Source organism: Bicyclus anynana, chromosome 7, assembly GCF_947172395.1.
Source record: "Bicyclus anynana chromosome 7, ilBicAnyn1.1, whole genome shotgun sequence".
NCBI lineage: Eukaryota > Metazoa > Arthropoda > Insecta > Lepidoptera > Nymphalidae > Bicyclus > Bicyclus anynana.
The window spans coordinates 7,303,739-7,320,561 of NC_069089.1; the positions used below are offsets into that span (position 1 = coordinate 7,303,739).

Genomic DNA, 16,823 nt, shown 5'->3' on the forward strand with positions numbered 1-16,823 from the left:
GTCAGGGATCCCTAGAACATTTTGTACACCTGATTACTAACAAGCTTCGAATTTACGTGACGAACGAAATTATTCGTGAATAGCTTCATCTCGATAAGACGATCAACTTTTTAATATACGAAAATTCTTGATTCTGGTAGCTAACTGAGTTACCAGGAAATGAAAAATTTCCTGGTAACTCAGTTAGCTACCAGTGGTAAAAAACAGCTACGTCGTTTTTGATACAAGTTATGAGGAGGGTAGAGTAACAAAAGTTGTTACTAACCTAACTAATAGTTATATAACTTAACAGCCACAATTTCCTACAAATTGGTAATCAGGTGTACAAAATGTTCTAGGGATCCCTGACTATACTAGCACCTAAGCTTACATCGTTGATCGCACTTTTGGTTTGGTGACAATGCAGTCGCGAGTTACTTCTACTTCTTACGATGTCTACGTGGCGGCATACTAAAACGATATATCTCGTGGCGATACGTCTTTGCTGGTAAAATTGTGCGTAATACCAGAACAGACTTGAGTAAATTAAAAAAATATAAGATCATATATTGACATGAGCTGAGAATTTAACTTAGTTCCTATGTATTGAAAACCACAGCATTACCAAATTAGATAACATATAAGTAATATACACAACACAAACATAGTCTGTGTATGGCATCCGATGCGAGTCCGAGAATCCTCAATCCGGTAGCCGTATTACTAATTGCACGAGAAAGGTTTGCTACTAGATCACTATTACGTGTGCCAGTTCCGAGAATATCTTGAATTAAAGCCGTAATCCCACCGATTTAATTACAACATTATCATTGTATTTTCCACTAGCGGACGCCCGCGATTTCTTCGTCCGCGTGGAATTTAGTTTTTCACAAATCCCTCGGGAACTAGCCTATGTGTTAATCCATACTATAATATATTTCAATACCAAATTTCAGCTAATTCGGTTAAGTAGTCGAGGCGTGAAAGAGTAGCAAACATCATATCATTAAAACCATCAGTTTTCGCAAATCTCGGGAAACCATGGATGAATCCAGAGTAAAATCCATTTCCATTTCAAATTTTAGCCAAATCGCTTTAGTAGTAGCGGCGTCAAAGAGTAACAAACATCCAAACATCCAAACTTTCGCGTTTATAATATTAGTAGGAAGTAGGATAGTAGGATTTACATTACAACTCTTGCGCTCTTCATCCGATCAGAATCCGAACCGAACCACCCAAATACACAAGCATAATTTTCTTTTTCTTTCTGCTTATAATAGACGGATCAAGCAGATAGCCCACCTGTTGTAAAACTGCTATTAACAGATTGCTCGTAGGTATACATTCAGCAAGGGATGCAAGAAACATGTCCTATAAAGAGCCGCCTTGTGTCCATTAGGTAACCGTATGTGATACGCCTCATATAACTGCAATTACACCGACTACTATATCCTTCAGACCGGAACAGCAACGCTGCTTAGCAGCAAAAAAAGTGTGTGTCAGCTCCGACGCACGGATGGAGTTTACTCTTTTCAATAGCAACGCCTGAAAAGTGAAAGGTGCGCAAGCGAGGTGCAGCGCTGCGTGCGCGCCCACCAACAGCGTGCACGTGCGTGCGGACGCGCTAGGCATGTGAACGCTGTTGGCGGCAGCGCACGGTGAAAGGTGCGCAGAATAGGTTGCGCACAAAAAAGGTAACGCTATGCATTCATCGAATTTTACTGCCCATATTTTTTTCATAACGGAGGCTATATATGAAAAATCTATTCTTAAGGAGTGAACTCCAATAAGTTATGAAATGACATGCGTTACGTTTTTTGTGCGCAACCTATTCTGCGCACCTTTCACCGTGCGCTGCCGCCAACAGCGTGCACATACGTGCGCACCCATGTGCACGCTGTAGGCGGGCGCGCACGCCGCGGCCTGCTGCACCTCGGTTGCGCACCTTTCACTTTTAAGGCGCGAGTATTGAGACGTGCTTCGGGGTAACTTTTTGTTTCTTTTTAACATGCACACTTTTTTTTGTTGGTAAACAGTGCACATCGAGTAGGGCTTTAGTAATGCTTATGTTAAAGAAGACTAAATTTATAGAATTGTAAAATAACTAATAGACTTTATAATATACTTCACATTATATATTTTACTCTTACAATGATATAATCATTAAAATAAATTAGAAAGTTGCGCACTAAAGGTGCGCACCAAAAACGTGACACTTTTTCGTTAGTTCAGTTGGTTTTACCCCTCGGATTTTTCTCATACCGGGCGCCTTATATATAAAAAATCGATTCTTAAGGAGTAAACTCCAAAAATAATAAAACTGAGGTAAGAAGAAGGTGACTAGGTCTGACACAAAAAGCGAAAAGCTGGAAGGTAGCAGATTTCAAGGGTATTGACCATTAACCGTCCAAGTAGCGTAAATATTTTATTTAATAGATTTCTCGGTATTCTATAAGAAATAATGTCTCCAGACGTACACACTTAGTTAGCTTTGCATATAATGTTAACTACTCACTATCCAATAAGTCCACGTTCCCGCAGTGCAGAGCATCCGATGTAACTGAACACACGACGTGAGTGGTAAAAACTATTTTCAGAAAAAAAGTCTATCTACTTAAAGCTAAATCTTATATTCCTAATACGATAAAACTTTTACGACCGTGTATGTAGATCAGAATCCCTGAAAGTTTCGCCATAAAAAATTGATAGGTTTGGTAAATACTTTTTGTTTTCGGTAGAAAATTGCCTTCCAAGTCTACGTTTATGCATACGGTTATTTTGTTTGAATACAGCGATAGATATAATATTATATACTAAGATACTTATTATTATTAGAAAAGATAATTAAAATAACTTAAATATATATACGTCACTAAATATCGAAAACGGCTTGATGTACATACACAAAGATCAATTGGCAATAAGGCAGCTTATAGATGTAGACGTCCGTTAAGATCAGATTTTGCGACACGGCCGGATTAAGGAGGTCTATAAGCGAACAAAGTTGCAGGCGTCTGTTTCGTAAAATAATTGATTTCGCAAAACGCTTGTTAAATCTCAAAAAGAGCTTGACTGATTTAAATATTATATTTCTTTTATGGGGTGGCTTAAGAAAAAATCCCAGGGCCAAGTTAACCATAGCTGACTTATTTAGCCACTGAACTTACGTGGCAAATGAATCTAAGCTTAGTTCAAAATGGAACAAGCAGAATGAACCATTTCCATGGCGTCGAACGTCATTCCTGCCTCCTTTGTGTTCGATAAAGGGATTTAGGCATCAACCCTCACTGCTACATATCCCTTCCTGATCTTTCGTTTCTACGAAATTGAAATCAATATCAATTTGTGTTGGAAATCTTTGACATCTATGGACCGGCATTTTAGGAAATTTGCAATTTTAAAAATCTCATTAATTTAATGGTTTAAGATTTTTTTAAGTAAATTAGCCGGGGATGGAAGTCACGTTTTTTTTCTTTTGCATTTTTGGTACTATTTGTTTAAGTCCAGGATAATAAATGATATACTAATGGATAGTCTATTTATCCAAGTTTCAAAATAGAAAGATACTTTGCCGCCAACATTACGTGTGGAGGAAATATTTATATGTATATACTTTCTATGTAGTCTGTAGATAGCTTTGTTGGTCCAGTGATTAGCTTATGTAGCTTGGTCCTCCTGGGTCTGGCTATTTAATACTGAGGTTTTCGCAGCTCTGAGTAATTTTCGGTATAAAGTCTCAGCCCGGTGTTGGTAAGTTGGCGAGTGCTACATACCTATGTCCCGGTCATTATCATTAATATCTGATAGTGATCGTTAAAGAATTTAATTATATCCTTAGGGATATAATTAATTTATTTAACTATATACTTCTTTAATAGGGGTCCGCCAAACCGTATTGGGGTAGCGTGATGGGTGGGTAGTTTGACGGCCTCCGTGGCGCAGTGGTATGCGCAGTGGACTTACAAGACGGAGGTCCTGGGTTCGATCCCCGGCTGGGCTAATTGAGGTTTTCTTAATTAGTCCAAGTCTGGCTGGTGGAAGGCTTCGGCCGTGGCTAGTTACCACCCTACCGACAAAGACGTACCGTCCAAGCGTTCAAGCGTTCCGATACGATGTCATGTAGAAACTGAAAAGGGTGAGGATTGTCATCCTAGTTAGCCCGCTTCCATCTTAGATTGCATTATCACTTAACATCAGGTGAGATTATAGTCAAGGGCTAACTTGTATAGAATGAAAAAAAAAACAAAACTACACATCCCCCTCTTCTCTAAGGAGGAAAGCCATTCCCTGTTAACATAGGCTTCTAATGATGCCGCCGTATCGATTAGTAGATACGTATCTTAATCTCAGATGAATGAATGAAATGAATATACGTAACGTGCATTGTAAGCTACCAGGAAAACCACAAGATAAGTACATGATGCTAAGAAAGCAATACTCAGCACTTGTCAGCTCGGAAGCTTCAAAGAGCATGGTAAGGACCACTCGGACGCTCCGAGCCAAGCGGACCTGCTTTATCAACATCTGGGAGTGTTCGATCATGACTCTACTGAGGCTTCCTTTAAGCCTCACTCAAATTTTAGTTCTTTGTGCAATATCATTAAATACATCGGTGCAGTGTGTTTTATTCGCTATTGTTACAAATAGTACCTGCTTCCCGCCTATTTCGTATAGATAAGTGTCGCCGCCTAGCGTATAATAGCGTCATTCCATTTCATACTTTTATGACTTCCGGTTATTATAGTTAAATTTAATTAAGTAACAATGATTATCAATCCAAACAGTGGAGAGGTTATTATTAATTATTGATATAAATATAATTATTTATTTTACATGATATAAATTCATCATTGGTTATTTTACTCTTAACAACTATGACGTCACGTTATGATTTAGTTTGTATTTAATTTCTCAACTTTGTGTTTCGATATTTTAATATTTTTTTACGATCGTTATAAATACCTTTTAATTATTAATGTGTTTTAGATAGAATTATAACGTTTGGTTTGTATAATAATACTCCGGAACTATTATTAAAACGTACTTGTATTGTTAACATATTCGTGCTACCAACAGTAGACACTAACTTTGTAAATATTATAAAATAGAGGGTCGGTTAGCAGATTCATTCTTATACTACCATCAGCGTGTAATATTAACATTATAGCGGAGCTATGCTGAAATTGTTATCGAATAAATTTGTGTACAGTGAAAGTATTATTTTACTTCCCCCACCTTCTGTAACACTATTTTGGTCTTTAATATCAACTTATTAAAATAAACATCAAATCAACAGACAAAATGTCATCTAACATTATATATCCACCAGTAGACGCTAGATCTCGTGATAGCCCAGTGGATATGACCTCTGCCTCCGATTCCGGAAGGTGTAGATTCGAATCCGGTCCGGGGCATGCACCTCCAACTTTTCAGTTGTGTGCATTTTAGGAATTAAATATCATGTCTCTCAATCGGTGAAGGAAAACATCGTGAGGAAACCTGCATACCAGAGAATTGTCTTGATTCTCTGCGTGTGTGAAGTCTGCCAATCCGCATTGGGCCAGCGTGGTGGACTATTGGCCTTATCCCTCTCATTCTGAGAGGAGACTCAAGCTCAGCAGTGAGCCGAGTATGGGTTGATGACGAGACGCTAGATGACATTTGTTTCTTAGAATCTCAACTAACATACGTCAACTAACATACGTCAAAGATAATGAATTAGCCTACTAATCTACTCAAATCTATTTAGTTACTGATGCTATAGTACGAGTACGTACTAGGTACTATATATTATAAAAATCTCCTGTTTCGATGTTTATGGTCGTAGCCCTCGGCCAGTTTTCCATGTATTTAATAAAAATAATAAAAGAAATGTATATGACAAAAAAACGTTTGCCCCGAATAGGTCACGGATATAAAATAAGCACTGGGTTAAGCGCTTTAAGTTCAGTGAGATAGGTAAACATACTAATTCCTATTTTATGTATGTTGGTTGGTTGGTTAAATACACAGATTTTTTTTTTATTCTAGACAAGTTAGCCCTTGACTACAATCTCACCTGATGGTAAGTGATGATGCAGTCTAAAATGGAAGTGGGCTAACTTGTTAGGAGGAGGACGAAAATCCACACGGTTTCTACACGACATCGTACCGGAACGCTAAATCGCTAGGCGGTACGTCTTTGCCGGTAGGGTGGTAAATAGCCACGGCCGAAGCCTCCCACTAGCCAGACCTGGACCAATTAAGAAAATCTCAATCTGCCCAGCTGGGGATCGAACCCAGGACCTCCGTTTTGGAAATCCACCGCGCATACCACTGCGCCACGGAGGCCGTCAAATCAATATAGAAAACGCTTAAGCTAACGGTTATTACCTATATATTTTTTCAAGTGAAGCGATATTATACGTGTATTTTAACACATAATCATCGCTTAGTAGCACGTTTACAAGGATTTAAGCTTCTGGTGGGAATGCAGCCTTAGAAGCATCGTTAAGCTTGTTTATTGCCCCCAAACCTTTTTAAAGCACCTCATAAACACTTTGTATCACACACATTAGACTACATCAATCTTCCTTCGTGGTTTGTAAAGATCCCCATATTTACGTAAGTGACTTCCATAATGATCATAATATATTCTTCACAAGCCGTCTTCTTGAATAAAGTTATAAATGGAACAAGTCTGTAATGGTTAACGGATATTTCTATTGTAAAAAATTATGTTGAAAAATCTAAACACAGAAAGGGGAAAAGCATTTAATAAGTAATCCCTAACTTTTCCACAAGCAATTAAAACAGCAAAAAGCTTTATCCATTGTTTTATCCGCTTCTTTTGCCTGCTTCAATTTATCAAACAGAAAAACTTGAAGCTATAAAATTAAGTATGAATAGGTACAGTTCAAAAATCCTATCTATACTACAGTCTTGGAGAGTAGGTACTGTTTACCAACAAACAAATTAAAAATTAAGGTATAAATCACTAATCATTTCACACCTAATAATAATTATAATTAACTTGTTCTTGAATTAATGAAAATAAATTTGATTAATAAGAACAATTGGATATTTAGGTTAATATATTTTGTATAACATTTTGTAAACAAATCAATATATAATTTAAACTAAATAAGTTATGAACTGACATGCGTTTTCTACCTTAATTTCTAATTCTATTGTTGGTAAACACTAAACAGTATTCATCAATAAAGACTAGTAGAGTCAACAAGTGACTTAACAAAATTTTTTTGTAGATAGTTTCAAAACAAATTATTTGTTTTACAAAAAGCCTTTAAATACAAGCCGCTATCTAAAAATTGTATAATGAACCTGTTTCATAACAATTTAAATCAAAATTTTGCCGAAACGTCGTTATCAGAATAATTAAAAACAATTTAGGTTCCTTTCGCAATCTTAATTTGAAAATACGTCTTTGAAATTATTCCACTTTTAGGGAAACATGGCCACAACACCGGTAGACCGTTCCATTTCAATATTTTTGTGTTCGTACCTATTATAAAAGAGGGAACAAAGTGCTTTTATCATTAAAACCGTTTTATGCAGGCTTTATGGAATCGTAGATGTCCTACGATGGCGGTTGTATAAAATGTTTTCCTGAAACTAAAACTAGAATATTATTTTTATCCTCCGCCAGCCAGCGATTTAAGCCTCGCCTTTTAACAAATGGCACACAACGTCGCTGCACCTGCATGGTTTTTGTGTGTTCGCGTTGAATAAATGGTAGGAAAAACTCATAGAATTTACGTTAAGTCCTCATTTTTGATGTGACTGCAATTTATGGAATCGTTTGTTTCCATTTCGTCATGTAAAGTATATTACACCTACCCAGATTTCCGCACGTTTTTTAAAAGAAAATGTGGCTGCTGGTTTTTTATTATTTAAACGGGAACGTTAATTAATAGATATCTACTACGAGTACTATATACTAGACAATATACTAGACAATATACTACGAGTACTATATACTAGACAATATTTTTTTTCTGAATTGCAAAGAAGAACTATAAACATTTTAACGAACGACATAAATAAATTGACACATCTGCATTTTTAAACTAGATCTATACATTTATTACTTATATTTATTTCTAATAAGTCGCACAAAGAAGAAGAAGTACATTCGTATTATAAGATCATCATATTTAGAAACGAAATCGAGTGATTGTCTTGAAAATTTTTGCCAAATAGGTATAACATTAATTTTTATTACTACTGTGCTGAAACCATTAAAAAACTCGTATAACTCTTACAGAGTTTTAACTTTCCACAATATTTTTTTAATAAAATCGCTCCTCTAATTATAATTCCTACACTAAAAACGTTTCTTGTTTTATTTTCCATCCAATAAAAAAGCTACAAATCCTGTGTGGATCCGTTAGGTAAAGAGTAAATTTAATTAGCTTGAAGTGCACTCGGATTTTAGTCTGCGAAGCTTGCCAATTAAAAAGCTGTTGACTTTTGTATCTTTCAAGCGACAGCAGTAAAAAACGATAACCCACGTTAAAGTATATTTAGATAGAGTATTGCTATTTGCTTTTGTCGATATTTACTTTACTAGCGATATGGTGGGAGGGTGTAGGGGGAGCTAAAGTAATGTTAAACACCCGCTGTCCACACTCAAAAACTATTGATGTTATATGTTGGAGTTAGGAAAGTTTGCTTTAGAACTAATATGCAGCGACGCTTTGAAACAATGCTTTGTAGTATTATGCTAATAATAGAACTTATACAAAATCGCTTATTTCAATAATATTGGTGCTGATGTTGATGTGCGAAACTTGCTAAAATTATTTATTGAGAAAGAATACAATAAGATCGATTTAAGATAACTTATTAATAGGGTAGGCAGACTAAAGATAACTTATCCTAATACCTAGGTTAGGCAAACCTTGGGCATCCACATGGAATTATGGCAAGAATACTAGTTGCATTTCTGCGTTCAAGATAATTTTCGTAAAAGGGACATGATTTCTCATATTATACCGAGAAAAAATATTTTAAAAAATTAAAAAAAGAATCTTTCCTTGACCTTTCTTTGGAATTGACCTTCCAAAGCCACTATAGTCTAAAGTCCATAATTGGCTTAGCACATTCCTTTGGTAGGACCATAAACTTTCAACCTCCATAAAAAAGAGGCATGTCTGGTTATTTCAGGCCCATACGTATCGCCACATCGCCCTACACACTCGCGCGTGGCTCGGACGCGACGACACGAGGCGCAAGCGCAGCAGTGACCTACATACATTGTCTGTCAGTTTACTGAATAATACGAAGGCGGTAGTTATTTCTGATGCCGGGGTTAAGGGTATGTTTGCCGTCTGTCCTCCGTCCGTCAAGGAACACGTAAGATTCCGTTTTTCTCGTCAGTGTCGTAATAAATCGTGCTTGTGGTCCACGACCACGACCACGACGTGGTACGAATATGATAGGCCTATTGCAAAGTGTGCCGTGATAACCCAATGGATATGACCTCTGCCTCCGATTCCGAGGCTGTAGGTTCAAATCCGGTCCGGGGCATGGACCTCCAACGTTGCAGTTGTGTGCATTTTAAGAAATTAAATATCGCGTGTCTCAAACGGTGAAGGAAAACATCGTGAGGAAACCTGCATACCAGAGAATTTTCTTAATTTTCTGCGTGTGTGAAGTCTGCCAATCCGCATTGGGCCAGCGTGGTGGACTATTGGCCTAACCCTTCTCATTCTGAGAGGAGACTCGAGCTCAGCAGTGAGCCGAATATGGGTTTATAATTATGATTGCGAAATGTTGTCTACTTGCCGTCAAGTGAGCCATAAGATGTTTTACATAAAACAATCCCTGACGTTAAATTACCTACCCATTAAAGGCATGAAACTTGGAAGTTACTTTGACTCCAATCGAAGTCTCATTAGACCTAGGTTAAGGGATCGGCCTCATCACCGAGAGGTTGTGTTTCGATCCCCGCCCGTTGCACTATTGTCGTACCAATTCCTAACACAGTCTTTTCCGACTGGTTGGAAGGGAAAGGGAATATTGTTCATATTTAAAAAGTATGGCGAATATTCTTTAAAAAAAATTGTCAGTAAATTCTCTGAACAAAGCGTTTGTTGAGGAGTTTGTGAGCCATAAGTAATTCGTATCATGGAGTCATCCGTGCGATTACTGCGAAGTTATCCGATGTTAGGCGCTATTGTCAATAAACTGGGTACGCTTAACGTATTTATCCCCAATTGCTTCATAGTAAAGGGGATCGGACGCAATACTGAGAGGCTAAGGGTTCGATCCTCGATAGCTGGTTATACCTAGTCGAAACCATTCCTTCTTCACTCATTCTTTTCGACTAATTGGAACGAGAATTTTGGTCAAATTGGTACAATATTGTAAGACATAAATAAGTAATAATTATATCTAAGTAATAGGTTATTTCTATCTTTCAACAAAGGTTATTGAAACAACACACTGTAATCTATAATTTAATAGGTACTTATATCTTGTTGTACCTACCTAGCTCTAGCTACCTACTAAAATATAGCAGATAATGCTCTTTAAAGTTCCTAAGGAAAACCTCTTAGAAAGTTCGAAGGAGTTCCATTCAGTAAAATTTAATTACATTACTCGACGCCCGAAGCTTAGGACAACAGGATTGTGATCGTAAGATACGCGCAAACAAACTTCGTCAAAGCAAACATGGGGGTGAAAACCACGTTAAATTCAACAATAATATTATTGATGTTGACGCTTTGAGATGTGACTATGGGTAGGGTACCCACTACCTATCTACGTATTACGAGTACCTAACTAAGGAATATGTTTTCCAGTAGCTATTCCTCGCTGTTTCGCCATACTTATCGTCCCGCCAACCATTGGAGCAGCGTGGCGGGTTTAAGATCAAGCTCAAGTAAAGAGGGAGGTCTGGCCCTGTAGTAGGCCGTTAAAATAGGCTGTTAATGATGAAGTTACAATTATGTGCTGTTTCAGATTATCACAGTGGCGTAACTAGAGGTTGGCAAGGCTCCACGGTCCGTTCGTCCATTCATGGCCTGCATTTTTTTTTTTTTTTTTTTTTTTCTGTCTGAGTAGGTGCCGATAGCTCCCTGCGGAACCACTACGGCGTCACCGGGGGGGTTGGGCGAGCGCAGGAGCATCGCCTGATGTGACCCGAAGGCTGAAAGAAAGATAGAGGACGGAACGGCTCTCTAAGGGCGTCTCCTGTGAGACTCGGACCTCGGCTTAGAAGGCCATTCTGGAGGAGGTAACCGTGACCTGAGTGAATCAGTCCGGACGCCCCCAAGATCGTGAGTTAGAAAACCCACGTCCGGGTGACGTTAGATATCGGGGACCTCGTCTTCGCCGGCGAAGACGCTGTGTAGCTTGTGATTGTGTTACCTGGGAAGCATTGTCGGTTGTTATGTCATCGTCTGGATCGTAAAGGACGTTCTTGGGACGCCTCTGCTTGCAGTTAGCGTTTAGGTTGGGAGTGTAATTGCAGGCCTCAACCACTAGTTGGTTGGGATGGATGGCAGCTCTGTCAAAATAGTTTTGAGAGAGCTGTTTCATGTACTTAGCTATTGTCGGTAATTCTAGATCTCTATGGAGGTCATTATTGCGTAAAAACCACGGCGCGCCCGTGATTTGACGCAGAAAACGATTCTGTAGGGTTTGAAGCGGCCTAAGGGTCGCTTTGGGACGGTGGGCAAACACTACACTAGCGTAGGTTAACATCGGACGGATTGTAGTTTTATAAAGCGTTAGCTTTGAGCGGAGGGACAATTTACTTTTCTTATTTATCATAGCGTAAAGGCGGTGCATTACGTATGCGGCCTTTTTTCTCGCTTTGTTAACGTGCATGGAGAAGCTCATGCGGTTATCGAAGGTAACGCCTAGGTACTTGGCAGTACGTTGCCAGGGGATGGGTGCTCCGTAAAGGGAGACTTCTTTGAGTCCGGACTTGAGACGGGAGACCGCTTTGCCGGTGAAAAGCACGGCTGCGCTTTTCTCTGGGTTGACTTCTATACGCCAAAGGCGGAACCATTTACCTATAATGTTTACCGCCTTCTGGAGGCGGGCTCTAATGTGGACCCGGTTTACTGCCGTCGCGTACAGTGCGGTGTCGTCCGCAAACTGGGCGACGTGTACGCCCGGGTGGTCGGTGGGAATGTCGCTTGTGAAGAGCGAGTATAAAAGCGGGGAGAGCACGGAGCCCTGAGGGACTCCTGCGCGAATCTGTCTGGGTGAAGAGAGAGTGCCGTCTATACGGTACCTGAAGGTGCGGTTGGACAGAAAGCTGTGTAGCAAGCGTACCATTTTGTTTGGTACGCCGAAACGGTTTAGTTTGAATATCAAGCCTTCGTGCCAGACGCGGTCAAACGCTTTAGCTACGTCAAAGAAGAGCGCCCCGGTGGCGATGGGGTTATGAAATGTATTAAAACCGGTTAGAATGTGCTCCGTGAGGCGGTGCACTTGATGAACACATGAGTGTTTACATCGAAATCCAAACTGTTGTTTGATGAGAAGTTGCTTTTCATCGCAAATGGCTTTGAGACGATTCAAAATGATTATCTCATACACCTTGCCAATGGTGTTGAGAAGACTAATTGGGCGGTAGCTAGTCGGGAGGTCGCGGGGTTTACCCGGCTTGTGGATGCCAATGACCGTGGCTTCTTTCCATGCGTCTGGGAAGGCGCAGTGAGCTAGGAGAACATTGAAGATGTTCACCAGGAGGTTGATTATCTGGACCGGGAGAAGCTTTAAAGCTTTGTTGCTAATCGTATCAGGCCCGGGAGCCTTCTTTTTGCGCAAGCCCTTGATAACCGCAGAGACTTCCTCGCATGACGTAGGGGTAATTTCGACTCCGTCCGGGGGGCGAGATAAGATAGAACTGAGTTCGGACTTCACTTTTTTCGCGTGTGATTTTACAAATGCCGTAGTGCTTGGAGTGCACTGGGCTTCCAGACTGTCGGCTAGGCATTCGGCCTTATCGATGTCCTCGATCGCGTTTGGGAGGCCAGGGCGTTTGAGAGGTGGGGTGGCTGCGAGGCGGTCGGCTTTGAGATATCTTGCCACGTCGTAGAGGGCTACGTGCGATGGCTCGAGCTCTCTCAGTCGGTCGTCCCATTGTCTGTCATAACGCCAGCGCAAGCGACGCTTGCACCGTCTTCCGAGAGTCCAAAGTAGACTCGCGTTTTGTCGGGTCGGTTCAGATTCGTAGCGTCTTTGCTGTGCGTTTCTATCCGTTAGTAGGGCCCGTAGGTCCGACGACAAGGGGGCCTTGCTGAAGGCAGGGACCTCCTTGGTGCAATCTTTTATTGCTTCGCGAATATGGCCATTTAGGTTCGAAGAAGCTGCGAGCGCTTCGCCTAACGTTTCTATCTCGTCAGGAATTTTATCTAGGTGCTGTGAAGCCAAGGACTTGAGACGCTCAGACAGTCTCCCGTAATTAATTATAGTTTTGGTCGGGGGGGTCGTGGAGGGCGGGGGGCCAAGCTGGAGTATAACTGGTCTGTGGTCCGAGTCCGAGGCCAGATCCGAGAACACCTCCAAAGGACTAACTTCAAGAGTGATGTTCTTTAGGCCTGCAGTGACACAGCTCAGAAGTACTTAATCTAACATTAAAGATAAATCCACATCACGATATTTTTTTTTAACACCCCGTCTAATGAATTTGCCCCAAAATGGTAGGTAGGGTTGCCAGGTCGCCAAACCTATTAGCCGGATAGACCAGTCAGTTTGGCCAGACATTTGGGTAGAAAGGCCGGACACTACATTATTGAGGACCAATAGTCGATTCTCGTCGCCTGCGCTCGTCGCCCGCTCGTTTGCGAAATGTAAAAAGCCTAACAAAGGCTGGACAAGCCGGACACCGTTTATTTTGGCCGGACATGCAATCAAACAGCCTACTCGTACGTACCCATGTCCGGCGGCTATAGTTACGCCACTGATAACCTAGGTACCTACGTAGGTAGGTGTTTTCTGTCTAAGTGATATAGGTAGGTGTAGTAGTCTACCTACCTCAGTTTAGAACGCTTTTAATATCTTCACCGCCTACGGAACTACGGGCAAGGACTAATGCCTTTGTTGATTAGCTCCCTTTGTTTTAAACTTAAAGCCTATCTCTGAGAACTATTGATTCAAGTTTCAAGATGGCGACTCTTTACTTACTCCCAAAGTCAGAATATTGGTGTATACCGTACTTGTAGGTAAATATTTTAATTTTTTTCCATTTCTATCGAAGCAACATTCCACGGACAGACATATTTTCAGTTTTTTTATAATTACCTATCGACCTAGACCGTAAATACCTACTTCTTTGTACTTTTCCTACCAAAAATATGAAAGGTAAAAACCATAGTCCATAAAAAAAATTTAGCATAGTCCATGCTAAATTTTTTTTATAGGAAAATGAGTTGCCAAGAATGTTTTATACCTACTGTCTACTGTCTTAGTTTCATTTTAGTTTTAACTAATTTAATAGTACTTTTATTACAAGTTAAACAGAACCTTATTACCTACTTCTGTTAATATTTTTTTTTAAATAGTAGGTTCAGTTGAAGCACGCCATCTAGTGGCCGCAGCGTACAATACATCAAAAGGTACTGGTTCAAGCTGGTACATACAAAGTTATGGTTTGTGTAGGTGGCCAAGTTACCTACACAGTACTTGTTACATCACAGTTATATGAGCCTTATATAACTCTCATTACATCACCACAACATTATCTTTCTTACATAACTCTGTACACACAATGTATTTGCCATTTGCAATTGTAAGTAATTGCTTGTTATATATATTCCATAAATAGAACATGTTTATAAGTTAATTAGGTATAGTAGACAAAGAAAACCAATGTTTAAGTTACACATATATAGTAAACATCCATTTATTTAAAAATAGTAAGAAATAGAGAAAAATTTGGTGCAAGAATTGGTATTGGGACCCCAGGTTGCCTTAACCTAGAAATTGGAATACATATTTAAAGAGAATAAGAAATAAATTTATCCAACTTCATTGTGTTCCGCAGCTGTCGGCACATCAGACTTGAACTTCTTAGCTTTCGTCTCCTCCGAATCGTTGGGTGTATCGTCTTTACAAATTTCATGAAGATTATACTTCTTATACAAGTAATAATTGTCTACAACACTGAGCAGACAGATACCTTTTATTATCTCGACTATGAAACACAGCCCTGGATTTTTCAAATCAGCTTTGTTTCCACCATTCTTAAGGACAATCAAATCGGCAAGCTCTTTTATAATCAGTTCCCGTGAGGCACTGCTATTGAACCTTTTGTTAAAAATCACAGCAAAAGTTGATGGCTCTTTTAGAAAATATTTGTCTAATAATTTGCCAGCACATTCCATGATATCTGGCAAGTTTGCTTTGCATGTAGCCATTATTGGGAGTAAGCGTAAAACGTGTCTCGTCTTTTGCACTTTTGTTGTAGACAGATCTTTTATAATAGCGTTGGTCAACTCTTCTGGACTAGGCAAGTTGGTTTTTATAAAGATACAATTTGACGCACCAGTCTCCACGACCTGGAACCGCTTGTGCCTGAGCGAACTTTGCGACCCCTTCCTCATGGTCTCCACCTCCTGCTTCAGAACGTCTCCGATATCAGTCTCATAGTCAGACTCACTGTCAGACCGCTCCTCTGGCTCCACGGATGCCGGCCTGGGAGTACTCACTTCTTCCTCCGGGTACAACTTGCCCGCGTACTCGTTCAGCAAGTTGTACATCTCCTTCACGCAATCTTTCTCCCTGAAATTGCATGTACAGAAGAATCCTCTGAAGCCGGGTTCCAGGAAATATTTATTTCTACGCTTGCGAAAGTAAAACTTTTTCTTTTTCCGGCTGTCTCCCATTGTGTTGAACGGTTCACTACGCCCTTGTTGCAGGCTTAATTCAGAGGATAGTTCTATGATATAACAATTATTACGTGAATTGAATTATGAAATCATAATAACAGCAAAAGATACACCCATGATATCACTTCACTACTGACAGTGACAATGACAATGACATCTGACGTTACCGATATTGACATCGTTGCCATCCCGAAAAAGTTGATGTAAAATTAAACGTTTAGTAACACAATAAAAGTTCTTTTACTAAAAAATAAAATCGCGTTTAGTAACAAAACAAAATAAAAAATGCGACATTTTTTCAAATTTTAAACCGTACGGAGCAAACAAAGATCAGCGACGATACAGCCTTTTAATTCGCATTAATTTATTAATTTTAGATCTGCTTTTAAATTCAATTTATAAATTAATTCTATCTCATCTTTTTGTTTGAGATTCATTTTTGTTGTTGTAGTTAATACAAAACCTATTTTTTTTATATAGCCGGCCTTTGTTGTCGTGTTTAGGCTCAAGACTAATTACATGAAGACCTGCCTCGCTAGACGTATCTTTTCTGTCAAAGTAAATGATGATGATGATGATGATGATGATGATGATGATGATATAGATTCGATGTTTTAAAGTTACCCACAAGTTACCTTAATGTTTAGTTGAATGGTGTAAAAGACAGTCAACAACTTCTAGTTTACTATGATATATTACTTATTAAAGCTCCGTTTTCTTCTTCGTTGTTCGTCGGTCTGCCAAAATTCTTTAAGTCGGGAAAGTTATTATTACAAGTGTTAATACCAACGACGCTGCGTGCACTCCTTTGACACCTCTATGTATCTAAGGTGCGCTCGCCCCCTTACACTACGATACTGTAAGCTAGCTACGTATCTAAAAAAATTAATGTGTCCACACGCCTGAAGTAAAACTTCTTTAGCTTCATCTATATTAAGGATAATATTATGTATGTAGCTATACAATACCAGCAGGCGCCGCGCGGTTTTACCC

General features: G+C 39.5%; 1 protein-coding gene across 1 annotated transcript; it reads right to left on the reverse strand.

Annotated features, from left to right (window-relative positions):
• Nucleotides 1–14,814: 14,814 nt before the first annotated feature.
• Nucleotides 14,815–15,972, reverse strand: LOC112043690 (THUMP domain-containing protein 1 homolog). The gene has a single exon (XM_024079207.2). The coding sequence runs from the start codon at nucleotides 15,825–15,827 to the stop codon at nucleotides 14,961–14,963; it is 867 nt and encodes a 288-aa protein (XP_023934975.2). The 5' UTR covers nucleotides 15,828–15,972; the 3' UTR covers nucleotides 14,815–14,960.
• Between the last annotated feature and the right edge of the window lie 851 nt (nucleotides 15,973–16,823).